The sequence below is a fragment of the Chrysemys picta genome, chromosome 8 (assembly GCF_011386835.1).
Source record: "Chrysemys picta bellii isolate R12L10 chromosome 8, ASM1138683v2, whole genome shotgun sequence".
Lineage (NCBI taxonomy): Eukaryota > Metazoa > Chordata > Testudines > Emydidae > Chrysemys > Chrysemys picta.
The window spans coordinates 12,674,506-12,697,798 of NC_088798.1; the positions used below are offsets into that span (position 1 = coordinate 12,674,506).

Consider the following 23,293-nt stretch of genomic DNA (forward strand, 5'->3'; position numbering starts at 1 on the left):
CACAAAGTACCTGAACTGAATATTGCACAGCGTTTCTTGCAATATCTGATATTGGACACTGCCAGAGACTGAATAGTGGACTAGATGGGACCTTGATTTTGATCCAGTCTGGAAGTTCCTACATTCACAGAGCAATAGCCAAGGCCACTTCCTACCTTATGCAGCAACATACTGCCCTCTTGCCCTCCTAAAATGGCTGTGACATCCCTAATTCTCTATGTTGCTTCACACAGAGAAACCTCTAACAAGGAGCCATTCCACGCTGAACGGGTAACATGGGAACTGCTGACTGGAACCGGTCAACAGCTCATCTAGTAGCTCACTATTGAGACGTAGCCAGATGTGTCAGAGGAGAAATGGAGAACCCCGCAACGTACACTTGAAAAAGCAGCAAGACCTTTAGCTTCCACCTAGGTTCTGGGCCCACCTACAGTCCCAACTCAGTTCCCTTGCTTCCTGCAGGGACTAACACCACAGCATGCTGCACATCAGGGAGGGAGGCTGGGAAAAAGGAGAAACTCCTTCTGTTCTACCAACTGCACCTGGCTGGCACTTGAGAGCCGTTGGCTGGCTCCCGAAACAGCCACTGTCTGGTCACTCAGCTGGAGAGAAGGTCGCCAGGGAGCAGGTGCAAATGGCAGAGAAACTTACAGAACAAAGCCACACTTCAGGACTGCTTTATCATGTGTGTTACAACTCATGCTGAGGTTACTCCTCCAATTCAAAGTGGCAACTCTGTCACAGTTCAGGCTCTCAGATAAAAGCTCATGGCTTCACCTTGCGATCCTGCAGGCAGATGGGCATAGGCTCCAAGAGACAGAACCCTTCTATGTGATTTACACACAGACCCCAGCTGCGCCGGAGGGGGGATAGAAGGAGGGAGAGAGGAAGGAGAGGAGAGAGAGGAAGGAGAGGAGAAGGGAAGAGCCTACAATTAAACATCTTACTTTTCAGGCATGAATCCATGCAAGTAGGGACACAGGAATCTGGTCACTTCCATATACCCTCCCCAGATCCAGTCTCTGCCTCCCCCCCCGTGATGAGCCCAGAAGACATGAGCACTGGAAAAACAATTACATTAATAATGCCCAGGGCAGCCATCATCTCCACTGCAGCTGACAGGAATGAAGGACATGCTGTTACTTTGCCGAGTCCCATAACGGGACACTGGGTCTCACTGGCACGCAGTGACAGAACACTGGGACAAATCACCAGTCACATACACCAGCCAGCCAGCTAGCACTGCCACTCGAACACTGGCTCCTCGACCTAGTAACCCAAACTGCTCCCACTAGCAGCTGCAGCTCCATCATGGGCAGGGCCTTCCCACAGAAGGTGGTGGGGACCCTGCCACGTTACATAGTCCCTCAGCACCATTGTTTTTCTACTGAGGGGTCAAACGAAAGGCGGAGATCTAAGGCCTCTGAGCCGATACCTTCTGCTGCCAACTAGAAGAACCCACAGTGATCTAGGTGCATGTGAGAAGTTGTGTTTGATGGGGGTGGAGGCGTGTAAAAGGCAGGACACTTCTCACCACCATTTTCTTAGCCCTGAGAAAGCCTAGTCAAACTCAGCAAGAAGCCTGTTTGTTGGCTCTAAGCAGCTGCCCACTTCTCAGCCTCACCATTCCTTTGGCCTGAGTGCCCTACCAATGCCATCCTTCTTCCTGTCACATGAGGCGGCGAATTACCACAGCATCAGAAAAAACCCTTCCGGCACAGCTAGTCTGCAGCAGTGCCCATGGTGTAGATGCGGCCTTTGTCAACCCAGAGCAATGCATTTCCAGTGCGCTTTGAACCATGCAGTTGTACTCAGCCTTCAGAATAAAGAGATGCTTTGCTTGGTGTATGGCTGGGCTCCAGCCACCATTTCCACTTACGCTGTGCCCCATCTCATGTGGGGAGAGGTGGCCCCCAAACTGCTAATAAAAATCTTCTGATCCCAAATGGACAGGCTACAGCATTTTCTGCAAGGAACCCCCCCCCCTTGCTGTGCTAATTTTGTTCATTGCAAAAAGGCCCTTCTTTCCCCTTATCCCTTTCACCTAATTGTTCTGTCCAAGCAACTAACTGGATAAACTGAGCTACGAATTCCTTACAGTAAATAAACACACACTTCCATGTACTCACCTGGCAAAGCAAACAGGAGGGTTCATTTGACTGGTTGGCATTCTGAACTAGTACTATCTACTGCAGTGGTTCTCAAACTTTTGTATTGGTGACCCCTTTCAAATAGCAAGCCTCTGACTGCGACCCCCCCTTATAAATTAAAAACACTTTTTAATATATTTAACACCATTATAAATGCTGGAGGCAAAACAGGGTTTGGGGTGGAGGCTGACGGCTCATGACTCCCCCCATGTAATAACCTCGCAAAGCCCGGAGGGGTCCCAACCCCCAGTTTGAGAACCCCTGGTCTACAGCATCGAGTACTTTCATTGTGTAACATGCTTAGCACCTTGCAAAACAAGAATTATGCTCGTTTTGCAGAATGGGAAGTAGAGGCAACAGGATGAAGTGATTTGCCAAAGCCCATGCAGAGAGTCAGTGCCAGAGTCGGAGTTAGAACCCAGGAGCCCCAGGCCCAATCTGCCCCGCTGCCTGGAATCAGCCATTCCATATTACCCACCCACCCTGGGCCAAACAGCAGAATCGTAAGTGTTCCTCACTGCCCAGTCCAATCGCACATTTCTAGAGTATGCCAGAACTACGCTATTGACTGTAGCCAAATAGGAACTTAATTTCAAGCTTATTTGCGGTAGCTTTGCCTTTCAAATGTATGAATTTGGATTAGCAGCCAGGACTTGCAAAAACATCTTTCAGATAAGAAAGCCAATACTGAAAGTTACGCATTGTTTTAAGCACAAGTTCAACACCCCCTCTACTCCTTGGGTAGGATGGTGCTGCTGGCCATGTCCCCTTGCCAGGCAGATTTCACTTACAAGTGCTCAGCTAAGACAGCACGAGCTAGAACACATCCTCTGCTTTGAAAGCTTATTTGTATTTAGAAAAATAATCGGAGGTGCAAGCTCAGCCTTGTGAAGCTGCATAAAGTAAACTCCGACGCAAAGACAGCTTGGGGGGGGGAAAATGGTTACAGGCAGTAAAGATGGGCCGCAAAAGCTGATTTTCACTACAAAAAGCTCCTGCGTCCTGGAAGGATAAACGTTCAAGATCAAATATTTAAGGGTTTACACAAACATTTTTTTAAAAAACGTTCGCGTAAGACACAGCCAGAGGTCTTCCTTTGGACTTTATCTTGACACTACAGGCTGCAGAGTCACTGCCTTTATAAGACATCAGGAGCGGTTAAAAACCCAATCCCTTGGCAACCAGACTGTCTCCCTTGTGGACCTCCTCCTGCCCTCTTGGTAAAAACAAACCCAGATGACAGCTCTAGTGCAGCACCAGGCAGAAGCGTATGTCAGCAGGATGGCACGAATGAACTGCGTGGGTTGAAGCAACACTGCACACAGCCAGCACCCAACAGCAGAAGTGGCAGAGCCCGTAAAAAAAAATAATAATAATCTGCATTTTCTGTAGATTTCTTTGTGCTCCCACCGCCTCCCTTCCCTTCCCCCACCTTAATCCCCAGGGCAACAATCAGTTATGCAAATAACAAGCCCTGCCCCCACTCCTTCCACACGCCAGTCTAACTGCTCCGCATCTGCGCCACGTCCTTTGCTCACAAGCCACAGTGTTTCTATTGTTCGGCCCATGCAAACTCTATGCCACAAATGTTCCCTTTCTAATCGCGATCGTCTCCATCTCTCACTTTCCATCTGAGCGCCTCTTCAGATTTAACCTAGTCTTTATTTTAAACGGGATTTATAAGGGAAAAAAATCATCAATGTTCTAACGAGGTAGATGCCCCCCATCAAGCCAAACACAAATTTAACCCATTATAAGCACCACATAGAAACCAGGAGGCAAGCTTCATTTAAAACAAAAAATAAATAATAAATAATAATCATCATCCTTGACCTTAGCAAAGAACTGAAATAAAATACCACAGTTTGCTCATTAGGATTTCTTGATGGACATGCCACTCCTAAAAGACATCCAGTGCCCAGTATGGTACTTCTGACCTGGCAGAACCAATAGATTTCATATTGGGAAAGCGACCAGAAACAACATATATTTGAAACCCCTCCACGGGGATGAGACACACACCAGCTGTAAGAGGGTTGCTAAACCAGAGTTTTTAACCATGCCCTTCAGACTCCAATGGAGAAAGTTGGCAAAGGGATGTTAAAATAAAGGGGTTCAAAATGTAGACAATGGATCTTAAACTTTTCATATTTTTGCAGCTTATAAAAAAGGGATGCGGATTTAATGTTCTGGTTTCAAAATTAAATCAAACACCCAGGTTAGGGTTTTTTTGTTTGTTTGTTTTTTGGTTGTTTTTTTTTTTTTTTTTTTTTAAATATATAACTGAGCTTGTTGGAAGCAAAAATATTAAAAGTTTATAAGGAGAAGGAAAAAGAATAATCAACATCGGGCACCCAAAGATCACCCCAGGAGAGAGGAGACTGTGCTTTTAAAACCATACTAGCACCATTCAAACTGAAATGCAAATGCAAGTATCAGCCCAGTGAAGGCAAACTATGAACAGCCACCTGACAAGCTATTGCTCACTTGAGTATTTCTCCTTAAACAAACCGTGTACAGATGTAGATTCCCTAACCTGTGTCCAGTCTGAAACATCAATATGCCAAAGAGAAATCTACAGATATAAAAACTGAAGACTTATGGTGTCAATAACCTCAATTTGTATTACAGCTTCCATCACTGCTTCTACCAGCCAAAGCAGTGCCTGCTCTCTAAAGAGAGACGAATCCCAAGCAGATAAAGCCGAGACAGAAATCAACTTTTAAAAACCATCTGTCTTTTCATGGCAATTTCCATGAATTAAGAGGAGTGACGAAGGCAGGCAGTCCTGCGGGTCAGAAGAGTGTTGGATGGCTCCATGCAAAGCATTATTCTCCCTGTCAAACCCAGCACCGTTTCACTAGCCTCGCTATATCACACCACTTCACTCTGCACACAGGGAGTCCCATTATTCCAACACAAGCAGTGTCCACCAACACACATTTAAACATTTACATCTTTGGCAGAAGATTGGATTTTCCCCTCTTCCTTCATTAAAACATCCTTTAACACAACACACATGCCCCAACGACAAAAGAAACTCACCGCTGCAGTACCACAGTGCTCCTGCAGATGGACCTGTGTCACCCTCTACTTCCAAAGTGTTACCCAACCAGCTTCAGTGCCCTCAGCATGTCTGCTGCCCAGAAGCCGCTACGTGACACTTTCTGTGCCTAAGTCCACACCTAACACCGTGTGAGACCTCGTGAAGCTGACTTGAGCGCCAGTGTAGACACAAATGGCAGCATTCCTCCTGTGGCCTAGCAATCTAGCTACCGCCTTTCCGAGAGGTAGATTGTAGATAATGTTTTCACCCCTCAGCTCATCGAGAGCCGAGAAGCTACATTGATGGAAAAACCCTTTCTGTCGACAAAGGAAGCATCAACATTACAGCGCTGTAGCTGTGCCAATGTAATGTAGACATTCTCAGTCTCTAAATTTCACTTTAGCCCTCACTGGGGGGATGGGGGACACAGCACCCAAAGGGCTGAGAACCTAGCTGCGACGCTGGGCATCTCTGAGGAGTGCAAAAACCCTGTAGGCAGCTAAGTGAAGGCTTAGGTTAATAAACTTCTCAGGTCCCCTGCATGCACACAACACAGGGCTGGAGCAGCTTGGGAAAGGAAGGCTGCAGGGCAGGCAAGATGGGGATAAAGAAGACAGGAAGGAAATGATGCTCTGGCCATATAAAAACAGGGAAGGAAGTCTTAATTTTTCCAACAGACTAATCCACATGAGTTTGAAGGAGAAAGCCCAAGGTTTTCGGTACACACCCATCCTCACCTTGCAGCCCCCCAACCTCCCACTCCACTCCCTTTGCCAAAGCCGACAAAGCCCGTCACTGAGAATGGGCTGCACTCTCACCAGCTCCTTGGCAGATAGATTCACTATTGAGGCTAGTGGCAAAGATCAGATGTTCAAAGCTGCGGACCTTTGTTTATTTTGAGAAGAGAAATTTTCCCGTCAAGTCCGGGCAGGGCCAGAAGGGGATGCTTTCTACACCGGGGAGAGGGGAAGTCAGCCAAAGCCACATTCTGCTAGAATCTTGGAAAGTGCTGTAATGATGCAACTACACATGGTGAGGAGAGAGCACAGCATTCATTCTGAACACCCCGTCCTGCTCCATGCTCTCACCGTCCCCAGACTGTGCATCGTTGTGATCCGAAAAGGCACCAACTCCTGCTCTTCCTCAAGCAGGGTGTGTAATTTAACTTTCTGGTCAGAAAATAAAAGATGTGCTAATTCAGTAAAGCCAAGGAAACCTCTAAGCTGCACAGTGTGCTGAACTGGTAAGGCAGCGGCTACTCCTTGGCTCCTCCCATCCTGCTGTGTCAGGGCTTAAGCTGGCTACAAACCTCACTCATCAAGTCACCAGGGTAAAACACATCACCCCTCCCCCACAGTTAGCAGTAAACCAACAGCCTTTTCAGTTTAAAGAAACAGCAGCACTCCCGTCTCTGGCTCTATTTGGGGGATTGTTTTTTTTTTTTTTAAAAGGCTTTCAATATTCTTCCCTTAACTCCCCTTCTACCCTCAATTCTGAATCTCGCACGAGGTGATCACAAAACAGGTAAAGTGCTTGCTAAGTTAACGATCTTCACAATTGTTCTGGGACCTGAATCAGTTACCATGCCCAATTATTGCTTCAACTCTGTTAAAAGCCCAGCTGACCCACTCTTTTCCGCTCATATAAATCGTGGCAGATTACAACATATATGTTTACTCAGAACCTGGTGAGCAGGTTTCAATGCCAGCTCCTGACAAAAGAAGCCAGCAAGTGACAGATGTGATCTGAATTTTACCTAGTTCTGGCTGTGCTGTGACAGATTAGCTGACTCATGGGAAGAGGGTTTACCTAGGTTGTCTGAAGAACTGCATCCGCTCACTCCCCGGATGGACAAAAGCTATTTGGTAGGCATGGATAGAAGATGGAAAGCTGGAATAACGAGCAGAAGGTTCAGAAGCAATCTGGTTTCTTTCTACATGTCCTATAAAAGTTTATGAAATGCACAATTACACCGCTACCTCCTGGGGTTGGTGGATTATTTTAAAAATGGCAAATCTAAAAGGGTACTTTCCACCTTCCCCAAAGGTATAAAGAGATTGTACCAAACTGGCTTAAGTATTTTCAACTAAAATGACACCCTACCATTGTTATAATGATTACTTCTGTTCCAGTACCTAAAGGGTCCCCTCCAATTGAGGAACCAGAGCCCACTGCGCTAGGTGCTGTAAACAGCCAGAGAATCTATGCTCCCAAACAGCTTACAAACTACTGTATATGGAGAAGTCAGAGGAAAATCAAAGACAGAAAGGGGAAGGTCACACAACAGGTCATCAGTGGCACAACTGGGCACACAACGTATGTCTGCCAAGTATTAAGTCAGCGCTCTGCCCACTGGACCACACTGCCTCGTAAAAAAAAGAGCATGGGTCGCAGAGTGTTTACAATCTGCACAGGCAAATGTTTTGCCCCTTGCATTCACTCTGCAGTGTTTTGGAACTGAAAAGGAAAAAGTCAGCAACCAGCTCTCTTGACAAAGAACTCTCTTTTTCGGAAGGGGGAGTGAAAGTCACTTTTGATTCTACCGTAATTGGTAAATAAAATCACAGGCACCAGTAACGTGTCAAAAAGTTTATGCTTTTAAAGGGCAAGCTCCGCTCGGAGGCTCCTGCTAAACAGCAGAAACCATTAACACAAAATTAACTGTATCTGTGGTTCTCTGGAGATGAAACCTCAGAAAGCCTCCAACTGCACAGTGCGTCCAAAGCCGTTTGTCAGGCGTTAACATTTGATGTTTAGTTGCGCAAGAACGTAAAGAACCGAGGCAGTTCTATCCCCATTCTCATGCAGCTGGACTGCAGTCAATTGGATGAACCAGCTTCAGCATTAGGCTTCTCTCCTCTCCCATTCTTTAATCCTCTACCTTTACATGGTTCCTTAAAGAAAGGAAATTACCCAACAGTGGAACAGACTCCGCCTCTAAAACCCTGTGCACAAGCAAGGATTCTGCACAATCAGTTGCCCTTTAATTTATTCAGCATCTGGGCAAAGGTTACTTTTTATTCCGTTTTACAGGCTGTTGCAGCTGCAGCATGCAAACACACATGCAGCATTCTAAAAAACCCTGAGTATTCGGTTAGCTTCCTAGGATTGGCCTGCAGCTGTTTTCAATGGAGCAAGAGGTTGTTTGAAAAGAGAAAATATGTAACAAAAGGTAGGAGAAAATCCAAGTTTCCAAGGTAAGGAAGGAAATGATCAGAACAGGAAAGCCTCACTCAGACCCATACATGTTGCACTGACCTAACAAATCTTCAATTGCCAACCAGAAAAGCAGAGAGACCTTTTCTCCTGACGGCTGTAATGTTTTGGTCTCATTTCGGTTGTTGGGTTTAGTATGTGTGTGCTGGTGGCCTGTGACATACAGGAGGTCAGACTAGATGATCGGGTAGTCCCTTCTGGCCTTTCAACTCTATAATAAAATTCTGCTCCCTCTGAACAAGACCCTCGCTCTGCAAACACACCTTTTGCTGCATACCTTGCAGTACCTGGTTGGCCCATACTGTTGCTTTAGAGAACTCTCCGAGCTCCCCAATATAAGAGGTCATCGTCCCCCTGGCTTCATACGTGAACTGCATATGCACCTTCTGCTTCATTTTCTTTGTTCCTCTGAAAGGACGACAAAGGAAATGACTGAAGGCTTACAAGCTTTGGATTTACCCAGAACTACAAATCTGGCAGCGTCTCGGCCCTTAAGAACACCCACCTCCAAACTTCCGCTGAGACAGGGGGTCAATCACAGACCTAGACACCTAGAGCCCATGGAGGGATCTCTACAGCAAGCATCTAAGAGCAGCTCATCCTGGGTGCTTGACATTACACATGGCTGTGTCCTCCTGAAGCAAACCATGAAATCCTGCATCACAAACAAAAAGCAGCCTTTTATACTGATGGCTGTTCCCACCCCTAACCACCTACTCCTTCCTCAGTGGCTTCGCTTTCCAAATGCCACTGGGTCCCCTCCAATGGTGATCAAACCTAACAGCGAGGGGATGGGGGAGGTTTGAAAAAAAATGACTCACTTCTGTATCACTGACATCTCAGCACTACACATCTATTGGCTAAACGCTGGTCAAAGTGGCCTTTAAGCGGGGGAGAATAAGGACGAAAAAGAAGGATACCAAGCTAGGGTGACCAGACAGCAAGTGTGAAAAATTGGGAGGGAGGTGGAGGGGGTAATAAGCGCCTATAGAAGAAAATGCCCCAAATATCAGGACTGTCCCTATAAAATAGGGACATCTGGTCACCCTATACAAAGCATACACGCTGCCCAAAGCTAACACAGAACACATGTGATCTCAGCAAGCAAGAACATTGGGGGGAAGGGGGGGGGAGAGGAGAGGAGAGAAGAAAAAAAAAAAGCCCAACAGATCTTTGAGCATTTTAAGCCTTATGGTGGGAAGTGTGATTTGCAACACCCACAGTACCTTTGGGGGGGGGGGGGGGGGGAGGGGACTTCCTACTCCCCAACCCTCAAACAACCACTGCATCCAACAAATCTGTGATTGGATCATTTTATTTGCTACAAAAGCATTGTTAGATTTGGCTCTATTGATAGCCACAATTCGTGGTGCGCTCAACTTCGGAGCTGGGGGGGGGGGGGGGGGGGGGGGGAGAGGGAGAGAGAGAGAGAGAGAGAAAAAAATCCTCTTCCACTCCGGAAGCACAAATTCCATTTGCATTTGTTTCCCGGCTAGAATACAAAGTGATTTACTTTGCTACTGATGGTCTTCGAAAGACAATTTTTTAAAAACATGTTGTTCAATGTAACTTTTTCCCACCCAACTCTTTTTAGATGAAATCCCTTGTGGATTTAAACCCGAGAAAGTTTGCACCTTCCCACTATTTGTTGACATAAAATAAATGTTGCTGCCTTACTTTACAGAGGCAGTCAGAATCAGAGGGGGGAAAAAACGTCTGTTTCTATTTGAAACTGTCAAAATTAGCATTCAGTAATTAAAAATCACACCCTTTCTCTTAATAACCTAACCAGCATGATACAATCAGGTTGTGCCAACTCTTTAATCTAATTGACTAATTACAGATTTTAATTTAGTCAGTTACTGAACAACTGTTGACAATTTGTTTTCATTAGGGACAGAACAGGATAAATATTTAGGAACCCCCATCACAAAGACTACAGCATAAGTTCTGCGCCATGACCTCAAGTGTAGGGCACTCTGTTTTTCCATCAATATCAACTAAATGAAGGTATTGCTTTAAAAGGCACACACTCTCCCAGCTCCGCTGCAACCATCCAACCCTTCAATAATCCCTGCTATAAGCACGGTATCATTCCAAGGCAAAAGAGATGGTTTTGTCTGCAAGACCTGTCAATGCTAAAACAGCGCAACTTTATACTCAGAGCTTAAATGAAGGGGTGTATTTTAATGATGCAGTTTTGCTTTTACATATTAGAAAGTTTTATCAGCTTTGGCTCATTAAAAAGTGAACTTCTACGGGAGGGTGGGAGGGGAGGAGAGAGAGCCCTAAAATGTTACATAAATGTCTGCTTTGGAAACTAATTATTCAACCTCTTAAAGTCACATGGACTTATTCTTATTGAAAAGACAACCATCCTTTCCCCTCAAATGTCTCCATCCAAAAAGAGATGGGTAGACACGTGGGTAGAAGATTGTAAAATCAGCATGTTGCTAGGTTGGGAGAAAATTCTACACTCCTTTTAGGGGTTTGGGGTTTTACAGATAATCCTGCAAAGGTGCCAAATGTTAAGCAAATTCCTCTGTTCAGTTACCTATTGGGAAACGCTGGCCCTACTGAACGGATATGAACATGCCTTGGAGACAGAACGGGCATATTTCTTACCAGGGAAGCAGTCTGTTTAGTTTGTGCCTGCGCCAAGCACTTCCTTAGCAAAGCCACAAGGGAGTGAAGTTTTCTAGCAATCCCCTCTTTCCACGTCCTCCTTTCAACGGAAACATGACAACATTTGATTCTTCGCAATTCCTGCATGGGACAGGTTCTGCTCTTTTGCAGCAGCAGGACTGAAGTTCCAGCATCACTGCTGCTGTAAAGGATGTTATGGCCACAGAGTGCGGTACAGGTGCAACTGACTTCCTAGTTGGTCACGGATATGCCACATAAGGCTCCTAACTGATGGCATTGAACTCCTGTCAACCCCAGCCTTTGGGGACAAGCTTTTAAATGGTAGAGTATGCAACCAACTGGCTAGCGTGTGTGCGCACCAGTGTCCTCTAACCGACTAAATCCAACTGGCCTCATAGGCTCTATACCGCTCACCGCTTTAATCGAAGTGAAAGGAGAGGTGCTTAACACCAGCTCTCTGAAGTCCTGAGATGACATGGTTGCACAGGGTAGCACCCACCATGAAGTCTTAGGATATGGGTCTACTACACGTAAGCCAAGAACAACAGCTCTTCATTGGTGCTGAAGAGGTAGCAAGCACTACACACAAGAACAGTCTAGAATAGATACCGAATACCCAGAACAACTGCACATGATTTATCAATTGAGTCCACGGTTAGCCTACATAATGCACATCCAAACACTTTACATCTCTTAGGGCAGTGGTTCTCAACCAGGGGCACGCATGCCCCTGGGGTACGCAGAGGTCTTCCAGCGGGTACATCAACTCATTTGCTTAGTTTTACAACAGGCTACATAAACCGTACTAGTGAAGTCAGTACAAACTAAAATTTCATACAGATAAGGGCTTGTTTTATACTGCTCTATATGCTGAACTGTAAGTACAATATTTATATCCCAATCGTTTTATTTTATAATTATATGGTAAAAAGGAGAAAGTCAGCAATTTTTCAGTAATAGCATGCTGAGTCACTTTTATATTTTTATGTCTGATTTTGTAACCAAGTAGTTTAAGTGAGGTGAAACTAGGGGTACATAAGACAAATCAGACTCCTGAAAGGGGTACAGTAGTCTAGAAAGGTTGAGAACCACTGTCTTACGGCGTCACAACATCCTGCCTTCCGCTAAGATACAGAGATTTGAAATGGTAAACAATCCTGTACCAAGAACAGAGGACAGGGACAAAACAGACCTTAACAGCTACAATGTACAACATTAGAGCTACAGTTTAGACCAGGGGTCAGCAACCTTTCAGAAGTGGTGTGCCGAGTCTTCATTTATTCACTCTGATTTAAGGTTTCGTGTGCCAGTAATACATTTTAATGTGTTTAGAAGGTCTCTTTCTATAAGTCTATAATATATAACTAAACTATTGTTGTATGTAAAGTAAATAAAGGTTTTTAAAATGTTTAAAAAGCTTCATTTAAAATTAAATTAAAATGCAGAGCCCCCCGGACCGGTGGCCAGCACCCGGGCAGCGTGAGTGCCACTGAAAATCAGCTTGCGTGCTGCCTTCGGCACGCTTGCCATAGGTTGCTTACCCCTGGTTTAGACCAATGGATTTGGGGGGAGGGGGAGAACACACCTTTAAAACACCAAGATCATCCCCTACAGACACTAGTTTAAAGGCATTGTGCAATCACATTTAAACTAGCACAGACTGCCAGGTTAGTGGAAGTTGTGGAAACAAAGGCCACAAAAAAGCTGAGGTTTTTTTGTTGGTAGTGAAGGAGTAATAGGAGTGGAGATTACCTCTACAGATGCTTTCTCAGAGAGGTGATGTGCCCTAAGGTAATGCCTTCCAGAGTACAGCACTTGCAGAGAACAATCTTGGCCTGAGGAATTGGCAGCTTAGTTTTCAGGGTTCAGAAACCACTATCTGGATCCTATACTTGGCGTGTGGCCATTGAGGGAGCATGACTGCACTATATATGATCTTATTCTGCCCGGATGAGGCCCTACTGAAGGCTCCCCAGCTTGTCTTCTATTCCCGTATTGATTAAAATTATGCGTATTAACACCAATCATTGAAGCCTTTTAGGAAAAAAATATTAACACCATATCTGCTGTTCCTGCATCGCATAAGGCAGTGGTTCTCAAACTGTGGGTTGGGACCCCGAAGTGGGTCTTAACCCCAACTGGGGTTGCCAGGACTAGCTTAGACTTGCTAGAGCCTGGGGCCCAAGCCTGAGGGCTTCAGCCCTGGGCATTGTGGCTCAGGTTACAGGCCCCCTGCCTGGGGCTGAAGCCCTTAGGGTTTGGTTTTGGACTCCTGCCCGGGGCTGCGGGGCATGGGCTTTGCCCCCCCCCCACCCCGAGGCAGTGGAGCTTGGCCAGGCTCAGACTTGGGTCCCCCGTCTTGGGGTCCTGTAGGAATTTTTGTTGTCAGAAGGGGTCCTGGTGCAATGAAGTTTGAGAACCCCTGGCATAAGGGATTTCCCAAAAGTACCATTTAATACAATGGGTGATTTTCAGATGTTCAAAAGAAAGAAAAGAAAGGTGGGTTGTTAGACACGTGAAGCAAATGAGATATTTTTACTGAACCAGCCATACCATCTTTTCCAGGACTAATCACAGCTTTCCTCACACTGTCCATCAATCTTTAGCAATGCATCTTTCAACAAGACTGGCGCAGTTGGACCGGAAGAGCTGGATTGATTTACATTGTTTAAAATAATTTAAACCATTAAAAAAAACCAATGCTTTATTTTACATGCAAACACATTATCTAGTGATCTAGCATTCTTACCCCATCAGCTGCCCTCAGCGGGACAATACACTTTTTGAAACCTATATATGAATGCAATGGGGGGCGGAGGGAGAAAATGGTGGGGGGTTTTCCCCCCTTAAAATTTCATGTGACCAAAGCGTGATTTTTCTCGATACTTCTCGCCCTCTCAAGTTCAGCTTGAAGAGGTTGTGCAGACAGAATAATGCCACAAAAAGTATGTAGCGACAGTCAACTAGATTTAAGTTCATTTTCTGTAGCTTGAGGCCAAAATCGACTAAAGTGGTTCTGGTGATCAAGTTTTCTGCAATTCCCCATTCTATGTATTAGCTATTTGACAGAAATTCACTGCGGTATTTAAACTGGCAGTCATCACAGCTAACTCAAATTGTATTGGCTTTCACAATGTTGAAATGCTGAACTGCAACCATCAATCGGCCAATTCTGAGATAACGTGGTGGTTGAAATTCCCTGTCATGCTGTACAATCCCTTTGTAGCTCACCGGCTCAGAAGATGCACAATGAAACCTGCAACAAGAGTGTCTGGCAACACAGCGCACACTGTAATACGAGTGTGCTTACAGAGGGGCTTTGCCTAGAAGCAAGATAAAGGCAGCCGTGCCAACAGCAGTAACCTCCAGAGAGAATATAACATTTTCAATTGGAAATGCACACAAAAATACTGAAACGAGAGACAGATTTGGGATATTTCTCCCCCACACTCCCTTTTGAGGTTTTCACAACCCCAAACAAGTGAAGCAGAGAATAAAAGAAACACGTCCAATTTGATCAGATTCCCACTGCATGCAGGATCCAGAAATAAAGCATATTAATTGTTAAGAATTGAGTGCAAAGTTCAGAACAGGTCAAATTAGAAGAGTCAACTGGAAATCAATGTACATGGCTTAAAATGAATGTAATTTTTAGCGCTTTTTACTTTTGGATAAACTGTTTCTGTATAAGTTGGGGGAATAGGCCGACTATAGCAAAGCTACAAACAGGAATAATTTATTGAGGAGTGTTGGCTTTTCACACACACTGGAAAGCTACAGTATTTGACCCCTTAACAGAGTCCTGCTCTTATACATTATGCTCCCACTACCAGGTATTCTGGCACACCACCTCACCAAGAGCACAGCATCCTTGAAACTAAGCTAAGAGCTCAAACTCAGTGGAAACTGCATTTCCTAACCAGGTAAGGAACTATGTTAATCAAGACGTCATGAAAAAAGTCGTGAGAGACTGAAGTGAGAGTGATTTTTATTTAAATATTAAAATTTGATGGGGGAAATTGGTAATTTCTCCCGCTGCTACTATTAGTTTTCATAAGGTTATATTGGGAAGTGAAATGGAAATTACACAGCATGCAAATACCACACTTAACGCTCTACTAATGAAGCACGCTGTTGCTCTTACTCCAAAGCCTGTGTTCCCTAAGCTGTTTGATCTTGAGAGATGTGTCTCTTCATGTGTCCAAATGACCACACCTCCAAGACAAACAATGGGAAAACAGCATGGAAGGGAAACTTGCCAAGTGTATTTCAACCGGCGTATAATTTCTGTGCTAGCCAGGCACGAGAGGTTAAGACCAAAACATCTAGAGCCGATTATTTTACAAGTATCAGGGGGTAGCCGTGTTAGTCTGTATCTACAAAAACAACAAGGAGTCTGGTGGCACCTTAAAGACTAACAGATTTATTTGGGCATAAGCTTTCGTGAGTAAAAACCTCACTTCTTCGGATGCATCCGAAGAAGTGAGGTTTTTACTCACGAAAGCTTATGCCCAAATAAATCTGTTACTCTTTAAGGTGCCACCAGATTATTTTACAGTGCTTCGTTTACACAAAGGTGAAAGTTGAGAATAGTCCACTAGTGTATATTGGAGCAAATACAAAGTCTATTGGTAAATAAATGTCATTTTATGCATTGCAGACATGTGCAACCTCCAAAAAACAAGTTCTGTCATTGGTGAAGTTTAAACAATGTTCTACAAATCTGTGATGTGCTGCATAATGGGATATTTTTACCGACATCCAACGCATAAAATTCGTTATCTGGCCACTCTGTTCATGATTTGCAAACCACACAGGAATGGTACTGCCAGCCCCTTCACACCCAATGAGCAAGGGACAAGGAATCAAACCCTGGTGAGAACCACTGAGCAGCCCCATAACTTTAGGTCATGCAAGATTTGCAGGCAGTTCTTCACACATCTTCAACACTCCTTTCAGCTTCAGCAACAGATGTTCTGCTTTGGAACAGTAATTTAAGAGAAAGTTCAGAAGGTGACAGGAGTCTCCATTTAGACTTTGGTGCTCCTTAGTAACCCTGAGAGGATAAATTCTCCCCAGACTCCACCGCCCCAAACAAGAAAATCCTGTGCCTCCTCATCCTTCCACATGTTACATAAACAAAGACCGGCATTATCACCCCACACCAGAACTCCCAATGGAAAATACCAGGGCATCCACAAGAGATAGCTTCGGTGTTGCGAGCATCTAGCATTGCTCCCCATGAACGTGCTATGCAGGGCCATGGACCTGCCGCTCAGAGAAACAAGTTCCTATTCACACAAAAAGTTTATCGTTTGCTCCCTTTCTTTGGTCAATATTTAAGTTTTATACGGGTAGTTTCCTCGCCCTGTAAAGTACACTACATTCTCCTGCTGTGAAAACATTGATTCTCGAGGAAAAAAGAACCCTTAAGCATCTGCAATAAGCAACAACATGGAGCAGAAACATAATCAACCACTTTAAGGCCAATGAGAGGATGATGAGAATAAAACTAACTAAGAAGGGAGAGGAACAGGGAGGAAAGCAAATCATCTTATGAGTCTTCATAATAAAGCTAAAAAGGTAAAGAACTTAGGGCTGTTATGAAACTGTATTACACTGAGAATTAAAAAACAATCAGGATTGTGTCTATTTGCTGTAAGCTTAAAGCAACATGTATTAAAGAAGTTTATGTGAATCTAATGCACTCATGCCTATTGTTAGAATTATTACCAAGCTAAAAAAGATTAATTTCTCTAAATACACTAAATCCTCAGACACTATTATAAGGCTGCTGCTAGCGTTGCTTTATATCTTGGCTGCCAATACCATCAAGCACACCTTTAGTTGTGCATCCAAGACCCCCCTACCCCCCTCCAAAAAAATCTGGCCCGCTGTGCCAATCATGGAGTCTCAACACGTTCAGGAAATTGACAATTACAGAAGAGATGCTTCAAGAATAACTGTCCACTAGGACACAGCTGCAGTCTCCAGCAGCGTTTTCAGGAACTTTTAGTTACCAAAGTTGGCCTTAATATGAAAGGTCTGCTGACAAGTAGTTAGTCACTGTGTATCTTATATTCTTGATTATGAAGTCCAAGCTTTTAATTCAATCTATCTAAAAAACAATACGTAAAGGACATTGCCACATTTGAAATATTCTGAAATCAGCAGCACATACGGAATGGCACATGTGAATCAAGAGTATTCACCAATGGTCAGCAAGTCACAAAAGAAAATTCCAGTTTGGCTCCCTTTGGGGGTAAACTGCATCCCAAGGGAGATGAAAAACCACAGTAGAAACACACAGACCCAAGGAAATCAGAGCAATTTCTGTTGGTTTCCCCTTGTATTTCTCTAGGGGACAGCTCAGCAATTCCTGATTGGGTTATATCAAGGGGGAAATCAATTACACTTCTGCATCCTGAACCACTATCCAGATATTTCTTTTTTAACCTATTCTGAAAACAGGTGCTGGCTTGGTGGAAACACCACCTTTAACACATTCATAGCAAATATTTTCAAACAGCACTTCGCTATCTATATCCCATGAGCTTTCATGCTTTGCCACCCCAGCAACAAATGCCTTACCAAGCAACGGATGGAGCAGTTGGGAGGTCTTTAGTGTGGTCCATAACTCATCCACTGAGTCATGTTTACAGGACAAAACCTTACGTATGTTCTAGAGGAGACTAGCAGATGCACAGGTAGGAGCACGGCAGTAACATAACAGGAAAGGAAAAGATTCTGTACCATTTTCTCCTGAAGATACTATGATCTGGACGGGGAGAAGAGGGCTGCTGTTGCTGTTAGTAAAATGAAGCTCACTGACATTTTCCTGTAGCAACCTAGCCCAAGCCTGCATCAATTCCTCAGTTCAAATTCCTCTGTCACTATCCTAACAACGTAGCATTCACATGAACATAGAGTCTTAATTGAGCAGTTTCATCTGCGCAGGAGCAGACAACTCACTTTCCCCCTTCACAGCTCCACCCTTTATTGCCCTGGATTCCACCCTGGCAGAGGTTATGGTAGAAGGGAGACTGACGACAGAGGATTCCCACTAGTCTATTCTGATTGCCCGATTGTCTCATAAAACACTCAGAGCACCAGCAAGGTTATCTGGCTGCAGCAGTTTTAGAGGTGCACCTTGGAGGCCACGCTAATATGATGTGATCCAAAAAGAATCAAGTCTGCGCTTATCAAGTATCTTGAAACTCTTCCACTCTGAAACCACCACTGCAGGCAAGCCAGGGTCTTCAGAACAATCCCATCCCAAAGCCTGACAAGTTGCCAAGCTTGCCTACGAGTACACAGAACAGTCAGCCTAGCTTGGAGCAAGGTCCCCACTGACCGCTTCAGATGGCTGCAAAGTCTCAAGCAACAGCAGCCCTGTGACTTTTAGTCATGGGGTTGCTCAGGAAGCATTTTGTTCTGCATTACAAAAAAAAAAAAGCCAGCTGCCGATACCCTCATTATGCACATCTGCTATTTACCTGGGATTCCCCAAACATGAATCTGCAGAACAAACAGTCATTGCTTCACATCCAATCCCAGAATATAGCCTTTCCAACCTGTTACCAAAGGTAGGTTCAGTCCCAGCCAACACCTACACCATGTTCAAATCATCTCTTCCAGACACTCCACGGCCCTTAAAAACAGGACCTTCAACAAAAAGGGGTTAAAGAAAAAGACTGCAATGCAGTCTTAATGAAATGAAGTACCTTTATATTGATATTTTTGAGACGGGATTCTTGGACGCCCAGAGCAAGCTTCCTAGTAGCCCTAAGTGCACTTTGTCTGCAATGAGTGGATAGTTTTTTTCTCCCCCCACACTAAAGAAACTGAAGATTTTTCCTTTTCAGATCCATAAATAACATACTTTTTTCTGTGCAGCAAAAAAGCTGGTAAAGATGTCCTCGACATGAGAAATATCAGCAGTGCTCCCCCAAAGCACAGCTACAATAATGCTTTGTTGTCCATTGCTATGCAAAACTACTTCATTCTACCAATAGTCTGAACACCTTTAAGCACTCAAGATAAGGATCTGAACTAATTTACATAATTGCAACATTATGAAATACTGTTCAACCAAGTCAGAACACTACTGATTTTTTTAAAAAAGATACCGCCAGTTGGCTACGTTTGCTTTTGGTGTGTTGAAGAGGTTCAAGCTATCTGACCCCCTAATTACAACGAGGATTAAAAATTTGTTACTCACGTAATCATGAAAGGCTTTTGCTTCACTTGAATGTTCACAAGTATCTCGCCTTTCAGGAGCTGCACAGTAAAGGTCCCAAAATACGCTGCATGGCAGAAAAAGCAAAACAGGATCTAGTTACTAATTATTACCTATATACTAAACAGCAAACATACAGTGACATAGTACAAACTGTGCCAACAGTTCATTAAAGGGGAACAGCTTTCCACCTCAATTGGCCTGTGGTCGAGAACATTTAAAGTCCATCAGAATCATGCATCCCATTTCATTCCATTCAAATCTTCTAGCAACAATTCCAAATAAAAGCATTTCAAACAGGGTTACCTTAAACATTTTAAGAGACAAAATTAGTACTGGTAATAGTTACAGCGAGCAGGCAATCTGCCAAAATGAAGAAAGCTAATTCATGGACTTCTAAAACCTCAACTTAAGAGGTTATCAACCCTCATCTCAGGATGCCTCTTCTCCCCTACCCCCAAAAGGTGTTCCAGTAGCCAGCTGTTTCAGCTTGTTCAAACCTCCTTTCCACACTCAAAGTTTTGAGCAACCCTTTGCAAGAATCCAGTCTGGAGCTTCAAGAACTGAACCTCGAAGTAACGTTTCTCACGTGTGGGAAGTATTCCCACAATGAGTACAACCCAATCACAGAAATTTCACTTCGGCAGGGGAAGCCATACAGCAAATGCTCTTTGAGCTCTTTGGTGTTGACCACACACAGGATTTCCAGTTAAGAACATCTCAGAAAGCGCCCCTAGACTGCTCTCCCTCAGATACAAAGAGCCCCTCTCAGCATAGCATGTAGGTGCTGACTCACTGCTTCTTGTTGACCTGCACTGGTTGCAGGGCAGCATTTTGCCACCTGAGAGCCTGAAGTTGACTGGATGGCAATCCAGTGACAGTATTAGCATATATATATGGCAGCAGGCAGAGAGAATTCAGTTTTGCAGCATCCAAAAGCCTTAATTCTATACCATGTTCCCCAAACCCCCTTCTTTAACTGCGTTACCCAACATGCAGGCATGGGCAGAAGTTAGACTGCCGAGGCATGCAACATAAACTGACTCCCCTACACGTCCAGTAATAGCACAGATCTGATCTTCCGAGACTAGTCTGCACTATATGCTTCGTATGTCATAAGCATCCTGCACTAAGTTGGCAAATGCAATTAGGAACTGGTTTTCTCAGCTAATACAATATTCTCAGTTACTGGCTGCAGGGGAACTCACAGCGGCTCCAGTCTCAGCCACTCCCAAACGCAAGGTGTCTGCTCTGGGAAACTAGTAGGCATGTATGCCTGGTTTTCCTAAATTTTGGGAATATGACCAAAATCTCTCTCAATATACCCAGTATTTGTTTGTTTTTTAAAACACTATGGCAAACTTTAAATGAAAAGGCATTTGAAACCCATTGACAGTAACTTCATGGACACAAGTAGTCTTCCCTTGCTTCTCGGGGAACAATAGTAGATTCTCCAGAAACTTAGGAGCCCTGCAAGTTTGCCACAACAACACACCTTTGCCAAAGATAAGCCACAAAAACGGACCTCTAATGGGTCTGTATAACTGTTATTACCACCAGTCAGCACTGAACAGAAAATGGCATCTCCTCCCCTCACCCAAAAACAACCCCCAAAAGATCAAGTCATCCTGAATCACCATCTTAAAGAAAGCAAGTGCTCCCTTCTGCCCTTGCTTTAGAATGATGCAGAGGGACAGACAAGCACTTATTTAGATACCCTGACTATCCAGCGAGAATAAAAAAGAAACCAACAGGAAGTTCTCCTCTTCTTCCTTATAACAAAGCACAAATTTCTATTCATTAAAAAAAACAAATCTTATCTTTTAGTAAAAGACCACAGTTCACCACCATACACTGCTACTACACAACATTTATTTTTCAAACGAGACAAGGATCAAGCCAAAACTTTTACCTAGGCTATTTTTTTTTCTTTCAGGTGGGTTAAGATAAAACATTTCTTTTTTATTTTTTTCTAGGAGGAACTAGGAATGCACACTTACCACCACCATGAATGTAGAAACCCAGGAGGCTCTCCTAGTGTGATATTTTTTTCCCATCGGATCTACAAACAAGAAAGCGTGCAAATCGGTTAGATGAGGCAGGGTGAGAGCAAGAGAGGACGCTCCTCCAAATAGCCAGGAGGCTCTGAGGCCAACTAGCAATAAATGGCAAAAGGTGATAAAAATTCAAAATGGAGGCCACAGTGGCTGCTTCTGAAAACAAAGGCTATCAGGGGAAAGGGGGGGGGGGGTCAAAAAAATAGAGCCACTTACCTCTGATAAAAAGGTCTGTGCTGATTTCTGCGCTCCTACATGCAGCAAATATTCATAGACGTATAAAGCTAACCTGTAAAAGTACAGAAAGAGAGAGACACCATTACACTGGAAAATACTTCATGAAACCATCCCACTCCGACAAAACGGTGTCTCCTCTCCTGAGAGATGCATGCTAAAACCTATGGCAGGAAAGGACACACCATCACCACCAGAGTGGGAGAGATGGGAACTGCCCCTTCCTCTCCCACCCTCCCCCCAAAAGTTGACCCTACTTTAGTGCAGGAAACAAAATTACTTCTCAAGCCACATGCACAATTCAGCATGCAGCCGGTATCCCAAGTCACTGAGCCAGCCGCGGGCAAGCCAGAGCCCCACCAACTAAAAATAAACAAAATAAAAAAGGAGGGGGGCGGCAAGGTTGGTTCAACCCTCTAAGTGCATGGGGAAAGCGGAGGATATATGGGGGGGAGAAGAAGAGAGACGAGAACTGCTTCGTCTCCAGTCCCTTTGCCCCCAACATCCTCTGCCTGCCCCAGCTTACGAACTCCAGGAGCCAGCAGTAAGCGAGGGGGCCAGACGGGGCACCGAGGTGGGAGCAAGTGATCGTGCCCAAACAAAGCCCCTCGCCCCATACACTTGCATGGACGGACAGCCAGGGTCAGACAAAAGGACGCGGTGGAACCAGCAGGCGCCCCCACTCCCCTCCCCGGGACAGAGCAACAGCCAAGTCTGAAAAATACCCCAGGGGAGACCCCCAGAGATCGGAGCCTCCAGCTCCCCTCCCAACCTCCAGCTCCCCAATCCCGCTCCAACATCGGGGCTCCCCCAGCGCCGCGAGCCCCGCCGCGGCCGCGCTTACTTCTCTCGAGCCTGCCCGTCCGAGGGCACCGCCGAGCCTTTGCCTTTGGCGAACATGGTCCGCAGTGAGGAGGCGAAGCCGCCACTGGCTCTGCTACCGCTGCCTGGGTCTCTTCGGTGCCGCTTGGTCTCCCAGCCCCGCTCCCCTCGCTGTGGCTCGCCCCGGCCTTGGCTGCCTCCCCGCTCGCTCACTCCGGCTCCAGCTGTCAAAGCCTCAGCCCCGGCCTGGACCCCATCACCCTGAAACTGCTCCTGCCCCAGCTCCTTCCCCTGCTGCCAGTGCCGCTACCACCACGGCTACTCCGAGCTCAACCGAACGTGGCTACACGGGGATGGAACGCGGCGGGCGTCAACGTTCCACAATTGATACACGCCCCGGCCAATCGGCGTCCGGCGGGGGGAGGGGCCGCCCCGCCCCCAAGCGGCATGTTAAGGTGATACGGAGCTAAATGCAAGAGCTGGGCTGCTCCGTGCTAGGCGAAGGCGGCCGGGTTCAGCCTGCCTCGTAAAGGGCCCCATGGGATGTGGGGCTTCTCCTGCTTCTGGAGGCCTGGGGCGGTGCTGTTCCTTCCTATCTCTCTTATCCTCCGGCTTCCTCTTCCCTCCCAGTGTCCCCACCTACTTCCCACGAGGCCCCCCATCCTCCTTCTCTTACACTCCCCCAGCCATCCGCCCTTCCCCACTTTCACCCACCACCTACCTCTCCCACCCCACTCCCCCGTAAGCCCCCCGCCAGCTCCTTCCCCTTTCGTCTCCCACTAACGCCTCGTTCCCTTACCCCCCTCTAGTTCCAAGCCCCCCAGCAGCCACCCTTCCTTCCCCTCCCTAGTTGCCCTTTTCCACCCCTCCTCCGCCCTGCTCT

At 45.5% G+C, this 23,293-nt stretch overlaps 1 protein-coding gene across 6 annotated transcripts in view; it reads right to left on the minus strand.

Moving 5' to 3' along the window:
- Nucleotides 1-22,818, minus strand: part of SSBP3 (single stranded DNA binding protein 3) — a 137,511-nt gene extending 114,693 nt beyond the window's left edge. For 4 of the 6 annotated variants that reach the window (XM_005284863.5, XM_005284861.5, XM_005284860.5 and 1 more), the window contains exons 1-4: nt 22,433-22,818; nt 21,571-21,643; nt 21,298-21,359; nt 19,280-19,364 (exon numbers count right to left, since the gene is read on the minus strand). In XM_005284863.5, the coding sequence (XP_005284920.1) occupies nt 19,280-19,364; nt 21,298-21,359; nt 21,571-21,643; nt 22,433-22,488 (276 nt within the window). In that variant the 5' untranslated portion in view covers nt 22,489-22,818. Of the gene's footprint in view, nt 1-8,689; nt 8,911-19,279; nt 19,365-21,297; nt 21,360-21,570; nt 21,644-22,432 lie in introns of those variants that run through there. The other 2 variants (XM_065553854.1, XM_065553855.1) reach the window with 2 other exon arrangements.
- Nucleotides 22,819-23,293: the final 475 nt, after the last annotated feature.